At 41.6% G+C, this 8619-nt stretch overlaps 1 protein-coding gene across 2 annotated transcripts in view; it reads right to left on the bottom strand.

Annotated features, from left to right (window-relative positions):
* Nucleotides 1-7960: 7960 nt before the first annotated feature.
* The window catches only part of LOC106747132 (calcium/calmodulin-dependent protein kinase type 1), a 13792-nt gene continuing 13133 nt past the window's right edge, over nt 7961-8619 (bottom strand). For both annotated transcript variants that reach the window (XM_014624450.1, XM_014624451.1), the window contains 2 exons: nt 8371-8458; nt 7961-8282 (listed from right to left, as the gene is read on the bottom strand). In XM_014624450.1, the coding sequence (XP_014479936.1) occupies nt 8058-8282; nt 8371-8458 (313 nt within the window). In that variant the 3' untranslated portion in view covers nt 7961-8057. The remainder of the gene's footprint in view (nt 8283-8370; nt 8459-8619) is intronic.

Here is an 8619-nt window from a genome sequence, read left to right as displayed (position 1 = left end):
CCCCCCCCGCATCAGATTGCCAGATCTTCAATCGAATTCAGTGTTATTTACAAAATATCCCTTGGTGTGTGTTACGTAACTTATCACGCTTCTAACGAAATCCGTGCAATGCGCTTTCTGCATTGTCTATAAATACAAAGTCCGAAGAAATTCGACAGTCTCGATCGCTGCCAAAGGAAAGTCATTGGTTGCCGCTAGCGAGTCAGATCGAAGATTCAATATCGTTACAAAGAAGGTGAAGAAGAAGAAGAAGTAATAATAAAAGCCATCCGCAACCGAAAGGCTCGGACGTGACGCGATAAACCGCACGGCTCATCGTGTACACCGTCCGAGAGAGAGAGAGCGTTGATCGATCACGGTCTCTCTCGGTGGAATAGCGGACGTTCTTTTCTAAGTAGGATCACCTCTCATATATATCGCGTACATATCGCATGCGACGATACCCCCTTTCTTCTAATTACACAAGCAACTTGTACAAAAATAGCGCTTTGTGTACAACCACACGTAGTACATCACGCACACCCGACAACTGAATGAATTACGCGAAAGTGAAATCAAAATACGCATCCGATGCTCCATTCGCTGTTAACACCTTACGTCTTTATCCGTCGGAGTATACAGGGTGTTCGAAACCTCTCCTTCTGTCGCTCGCGTGAAGGTAGAACGGGTTAAATTGAACAGAACGGAAAAGTTCTCTACTATCTTGCAAATAACAGACGAATTTTGGAGTTATCACTGAAAGAAATCTTCATACATGACTATTTTAAATCGTTAATAACTCGAGATTTTGCGTGGTCGTTTGCAAAACGGTACGGGACTTTTCCGCTCGGTTTTAACCCGTTCTACATTTACACGAGCGATTGAGAAAAAGGTTCGAACACCTTGTACGTCGATCGCCAATCGCTCCTCTACGGGGCCGATCGTTCGCCTTCGTGAGACGCGCGGAAGGAATGAAAGTGGAAAGCGACACATTCGAGTTTTCTTTCCTTCCTTTTTAAGCGATACTTAACACGTTGACTGCCACGGGGTCATCGGTGACAATGGCGCTGTTATATCGCCGTGTCGCGCTAATTCGCGCGTGTAGAATATAATTATTATATAGGATTGCATATAATAGGTATGTGTGATAAATGTAATTATATTGTTAAGTACGACGTATAACAAGTTAAACACGTAGCCAATAGACAGCCGATGAAAGTGAGTTGACGAATATTCGCGAATTCATTTAGACCGCATCTTATTCGATTACTCGAATTTTCGTTCAGCGTTGAAACGATCAGTGGAAATCAGCGTGGCAGTCGACGCGTTGAAGTGAGGATTTTCTTCTCCGCGTTCGTGCTCTTTTGTTTTCTTTTTTTCTTTCGAATACACGCTTTCAGACTAATGGTAAGCCGCGATACAAAACAACGTGGATCGCATGGTATGACGTATTCAAGATCACAAGTTTCAAATAGAGCTATTCATTTTCGACAAAGTGAAGCTTCGAAACTTCGAACAGATTCGAAGCTTCGAAGGCTGTGAATTTCCGACATTTCTTCGAAGCTTCGAAGAATACGATCTTACAAATACTGTAAACTAATGTCTACGTAGATTTTACTCAGGGAATCCTGAGCAATTTTGTAAATGAACTTTTGTAAAGGACTGCATGCACCAGACGCATATATACGCTTTTTTGTAACGAGAAATATCCCAGGAAAAAATGTTCTATATATAATTAGATATATTATTATATATGTAATTATATATAATTATATAATTATATATGAGNCCCCCCCCCGGAATGTTCTTCCCGCTATATTCACGTCCGACCTAAATAGCTGTGGTAAAAATGTAAAATTTAGGAAACACATAATAATGATAATATATCTCGAAACTTGGAAGATTCTTCGAAGATTCGAATGTCAAAATCTTCGGAAGAAAACGCTAGCCCTAATTTCGAGTCGTTTTCGAGAATACGAATCGAGGAACAAACTCGGCGCGCATCGCTGAGACATCGCGCGACATCGTAACGGTCGTAATGTAATAAAGAAGCCAAGGAGCTGCGTTCGGCATCACCGAGAGGACACGATAAACATTGGCACATTAAACTCTATATTACTTTATTTTGCATTTTATTCCGACCACTCTTTTCTCGGCCGATACGCGCGCGAGAGCAGCCGCGAATCGAGCCGTTTTCAATTGTTGTATCTTCATTATTACGGTAAAGAGTTATCTCCGCGCGTAACTTCGCAACTTCTCAGCGCGGTGAGACGACAAAACAGCCGCCGGCGGGGAGATGATCATTGAACTCCGCGTTTCTTTTCTTTCTTTTCCTTCTTCTTGCGTCTTTTTCTAACGTAACAAGCCTCGTACGATGAGAAAAATTACAGATAGGAAGATACGGCCGCTCGTACGCGCACCCATATGTTATTATTATTATTATTATTAACGTTTACAAGAACGGTGCGGTGTTCCACTCTCTAGATAATGATCGAAATGCTCTTGTAATTAATGATATACACAGATGTCCAAGGATCCGGCGGCCTCGGAGAACCACGGGACACCTTCGACACGCCAGCCTTTAAGATAGAAGCACCCCAATACCTGGACACGTATCTGATTCTGGACAATCTTATCGCTGTGTTCTTCAAATACGATTATCTGAGCTTAACGAATATTTCCACGAATTCATATGATATTTAAACATAGAATTTATATATATATAGTGAGTGCAAACAGTATTTGTATAGGGGAGGTGGTTTTGAAAAAGACCTTATTCGTAGAAAATAGGCTTTAATTAACAAGTGGTTAACAATGTGAACATAATAAATGATATATATTTCTCGAAATTATTACGACGAAAAGAATTTAACAATTGACACATGTCGTCCCAATAATCGATAGAAGTGAAAAATTATGTTAATTCGGTGCATAATAGATACCATCTTTCGTCTTTGATCCGATCAACTTATTAATTTAATATCTTGTGAAGTAACTCTCCATTGTGGCGCTAATTACGGCTCGTAATCTTCGGTGCATCGACTGCACCAGCTTTTGCGTAATAGATGACGAAGTGAACTCCCATTCTTCTTGAAGAACAGTTTTTAAACCTTCTCGATGAAAAATTTACCGACCTTTCCTGACAGATTATCCCCAAGAAATGTTCTACAAATGTTCAATAGAATTGAAGTCTAGTGACTGAGAAGTTGTATTCAACCGTTTTGGAATATTATATGTATATATACATACACACATGTACATATATTGAATATATACATATTGCATCTTATGTTGAAAGTTTAAATATTCATTAAACATTTAAAGACCAAAACAATAAGTATGCCCAGGGTGAGGTACGTGTCCAGCCGATGGTACTTTTACCTTACATCACGCTGCTACGCTATATCGTCCACTCTCTTTCTCTCTCGCTCTACGCACACAATAGCCAAACTAGCCCTCACGCCTCTTCCTCTCCATCTCTCCCTTCTACTTCGTCCCTTTTTATAAATGAGATTGCACTAACAACAATATTCGTCCTCGTCGCTACCTAGGATCAGCTTATCTTTACATCACATTTACAGTGTTCCTGCCGATATGTTTGTTCGTACGTGGCACGGTACTTTGAATACAAGCTAAGCTCCGTTTATAGATCTCGTTTTAGAATTTTCATTTCGCAGAGCCATCACAATGTGCAATTTTTATCGTAAATATAGCGTAAAACGAATGTCCCACTAACGAATCTTTCTTATTAGATGACATGATGTTGGTTGACACTGAAAATACACCCCTCCCGGGGTTTGACCGACCGACTGGCCGATATCGGAGGAACGAAGGCGTGCTTGCTCCGATTATCATTTGAAAGTTGTACGACTCAAGAAACGATATTCCGATATCTCCTCTTACGATAATGCGTACTCTATAAATGTTAACACACTTGAATTATCCGTAACGCACTTAAATTATTCATTAAACATACAACGATCGGAGCGACAGTTTTTATCTTTTTCTCGCGCAAGGGATAAGAATTTCGTCACGTTACGCAAAGAGAGAGAGAACGCCCGCTGGAATTCTCTAACTAATGCCGCGTACGACGATGCACCATCATCATGTCATCCAAGGCACTTCAGAGAATACGGTTTACACAATGAAAGACACCAATAGTCGAGTCAAGCTAGCGCACCGCGAGGTACTCAGGCATGCGTACGTAATTAACGATAATCAATTCATAGTAACCACATTTGTGTATCACATCTACTTGTATGCGTCGTGTTGCCGCACCGGGTGGAGTCGTTCGTCTCGGGCCATGAAACGGTGTCGTCTGTCGTGATCGAGTTCAAGGGTGCAATCGAGAACACGAGAACGAACTCTACGCGTCGGTAAGGAAAGTAAGAAGTCTCAGGACAGAAGTCTCTGGAAATAAACGTTCCCTCATGGCGTCGCAATGAATCCCCTTACTTTCTTCTGTTTTACAAAAGCGAAATCAGTGTCAAAGTGTGAACGCTGAGGCTTTCCCGAGCGGCTATTTTAATGGCTCATTGGACGAGATTCGCTACAGAGTGATGTTCTCCGACGCATCCCCCCAAAAGTAAACGCATCTTCGGCTCAGCATTCTTTTCTACAATATCACCTTACGATCGAAAAGAGTGCCCGCTGTACGGACGGATGCCTAACACGATAATGCCAAGAGATTATTATTATTATTATGTGTATATGTGTGTGTGTGTGTGTTTATGTGTGTAAAGTTCAATTTCAAGAGGAAGAGATAATACACTACGCAAGTAGTGTGCGCGTCGTCCCGTTTTGCGAGCTCGATCTTTCGCAGGGGCCAACTTAAGCGCGAGTTCCGAGTTTCTACCTTCGCTTCTAACTACGAGACGCGGAGACAGCCAGTCGGCCCTTGAATTTACTCGCGAATACATGTGCTTTTCCGCGAGGAACGGCTTCGGTCGGTTTACATTGTTTCGCACGTGTGCTCCGGCATATTCCTGTCGATCGATCATACAACTCGATTGGTTTGGCGCGTTTGTCTCCACAGAGTAAACAGAGTTAACGGTGACCGCCGACAGAGCTGATTCTCTAAACGATAACGAATTGAATGAATTCAACTGTAAAAGGGAGGAACGAAAGGCAAATAAGAGATTAATGTTATTCTTGTGTGCGATACGTTGATACCGGTCGCGTTCAGCGACACGACGGTTGTGCAATTGTTAAAGTAAAAAATGACTTAAGATCGGTGTATACCAGCGTTAGGCACTAATCGTTAGGCACTAACTTAAACTGTTCAGTTGATTAAACTCATCCAACGATTAAGCGTTAATCAATTATTTTGCTTCGATAAATTCTACACTGATTAACGATTAACATCAGTAATCGATTAAATTACTCACACAATTACACGATTACGAGATTAATTTAGACTAATAATTAATAGATCATTTTAATCGACCAAAATTTTAATACATCGAATAATGTCCAACACTGGTATATACTTTACAGATCCATCCAGTCTCTCACATCCATCCTCCAAAAGTCAAAGATCATTCAATTGTAATTGTGTCCGCTGGATGCAGCCATTATCATGCGCGAGTAACAGCGTTTGGTTCTCATTTGCCTTTCATCTCATCATCTCATCATTGTCTTTTTCTTTCTTCGGATACTTCAGAGCCTTCATAATATTTATCAGAATTCAATTGTGCTTAATGGGCTCTTCTGAAACGATTTCATTCGTGTCCGTTCCAATGATCGGTCGCGCATTTCTGCAAACGGGACGCGCGTTAAAATATATTTTGATTGAGGCGTGATTCACACAAGCTTTGTGTTTGCTTCGGTAAGGATTGAACGGTAGTAAGAAACTCTCGTCCCAACGCGAAGTTACAGTTGTATACACATTATTTGTATATTTTATACACACGGATAGTGTTTCGATTCTCTACTGATTTTCATGACGAATACTGCGTAAATTAATAACAAGATCGTATTTGTATTGCACTCTCGCTCGAAAGGCAATGGCATCGTAAACGAATAAAAAAAAGATCATTAACTAACATTTCTCCATTCGTCTCTCGTTGACTCTCGTTAGTCATAATTTAAATCTGGGTCTGCACTACGCATCTGATGGTGCTGTATATAAACAATTGCGCATTATCGGACATATCCATACATATCGCTTATTATGCCTTGAAATTACTATACTACGGTCTCGAACGATTTGCATTGATAGCTCATCATACTCGAATCTCTCTGCTTTTTGACAAAAACAAAGCAGGTAGAAAGAGATTGGAGCACAAAATGAACTATACCGAGGCAAATTGTAACAAATAATTTTAAGACATAGTAAAAAAACACACGATATAATGTAACAGATCTTTACACGTGAAAATAATTACAGTAGCTACAATAGTAACTTTTACAAGAACCTCTATATAGAGCTCTTTACGTCTGTATCCCTCAAATCAGGCACGCAAGATAGCCTATGTGTTTTAGGTGTGTTTTGTGCATTATGTACACCTTACAGTTTGTAGAAATAGAAGTGACGGTGCAATATATATATATATATACACACATATATATATATATATATTAGCAGAGTAATGTACATATACATGTAGGTGTCAAGCTAGCTCAGCGAAACCTGCTTGGAATTTCATGTTAATATCATAATATCACGGTATATAATTATATATATATATATATATGTATGTATAATAGAAGGAGTATACAATACGCGTTTACAGGATACGTATTACATAAGATAGCGCATTGTACAAGTGTTTGCTACCTAAGCATTTACATTCCAGAGACATGTCTCCATTACCAAAAAAATATAGAAACATGTATGAATAAGAAAAGGAAAAAAAAGAACAGATCTCTCTCTCTCTCTCTCTCTCTCTCACAGGCTATGTCTCTGTGCACTAAGTGACCTCTCGATATATCGCGTTTCTCGGTGGCAGATTTTTTTGCGGTTCGATTGAAAAATAAACTCGATTTCTATAAGTAGATACGGGATACTCTTTCATTCTCTCTTTCTTTTTCTCTCCATCTTTTTCTATCACTCTGAGGTGTATAATTACGGCAAGCGAGGATCAGATCACACAGGAACCTAGATTCGTAATTATCTTGTGTGTGTATATGGTATACAGGTCTCTATGCTGCACAGAATCGTATCAAATAGCCGCGCGCTACTTTATATCACACCGAATTTTACAAAATATAAAAACTTGTCGTTGTACTGTGTGTGTGTTCGCGTTAATATATTTATATATTTCATTATAATAGCAGATTCGATCTAACGAAGTGCGCAAACCCCCGGCGACGCACCCACGCCTTCATAAAGTCTCTTATCCGGAAACCGCATATCATCCGTGTCTCTTGTACCCGTCATCAGATCGACATTGAACGTATCCGCAAACGTCAACTACGAGCTTGGACCTAGCATTACTTATGGCGCGTGTAACACAGTTGTAACGTTGTATCAATCATAAGATAATAAAGCCTGCGAAGGTAACCGTCGTACGTTAGAAGAAGGTACGAGAGTCGTGTTGTACCGTGCGGGCCCGTCGAAGCGAATTTGACGTAGTTTTTACGTAGTTTATGCGTTCGGATGATGACCACGTATTCGCCTATATTCGTGCGTAAGTGTGTACGTGTGCGTGTACCGTGTGTGCTGTGTGTGAGGGCGCACCAACGCGAAAGCGAATTGACTCTAAGATCTAGGTGTATCCTGCTCCGATCGAAAGCGACAGTTAAAAATCCGGAGCTACAACCCGGGCGACCCTTTCGCCTTTTGCGACAATTTAACGGGGCGATTCAGCTGTTCTTATGCATATGTGGCCTCCTAAGCTGCGGCACCAAGTCGTCCTGAAAGAGCCTGGATATAGCGGTGCGGGTGCAGCCCCACAGCTTCAAGTTTTGTTCACACGTGTATGGCGAGCGTGGTGAGTTGTTGTTGTTGTTATTGTTGGAGGAAGTGGTGCTGGTAGTGGTGGTGGTCGTGGTGGTGGTGGTGAGAGCGGCTGGAATGCGAGTGAGATTCGAAAACATCACGCTTGTTGACACGAGCAACGGCTCGCGCGGTGGTTTCAGTTGAGATTGCCCGAGGGCCCCAGCGGCGTGTGCTGATAATTGGTGTTGATCTGCGACTGCTCTCGATATTGCATGGAGTTGCCGCTGGAGAGCCCGGTCGAGCCTGTGTCCTGCTGCTGTTGCTGTTGCAACAACTGCTGCTGCTGTTGCTGCTGCTGCTGGCCGCTGTTGAGCGCCAGCCGTTGCATCTGACGTATAACCGTTGCCGCGTGGTAAGCTTGCTGCAACCATGAGAGAAGGGGACTTTCCTAGAGAGCCTGGTGAGGAAACAGACGATTAAAGCCATGCTAATCGGCCGGCGATACTAACCTTCCACCTCGACTTGGCAAAATTCTTTTTAAGCTGTTCCGATACTGTACCGTGGATGTTTTTATTGCTAGCCGCGTTGCCGGATATCCTGGAAGTAGCAATGCAAAACGGAATTAAGTTACGCTCGTAAGCTTAAAAGCCCGCACACCGCGGAGTTATATGTGAATACCGAGATTGAATGAATATAATTAGTTGCACAGGAGGAAAGAGAGAAAAAAGAGAGAGAGAGAGAGAGAGAGAGAGAAGGGG

Source organism: Dinoponera quadriceps, unplaced genomic scaffold (assembly GCF_001313825.1).
Source record: "Dinoponera quadriceps isolate SergipeBrazil2010 unplaced genomic scaffold, ASM131382v1 scaffold2111, whole genome shotgun sequence".
In the NCBI taxonomy this organism is placed as follows: domain Eukaryota; kingdom Metazoa; phylum Arthropoda; class Insecta; order Hymenoptera; family Formicidae; genus Dinoponera; species Dinoponera quadriceps.
The sequence above is the reverse complement of the archived record's forward strand: the minus strand, read 5'-3'. Positions and strand labels throughout refer to the sequence as shown.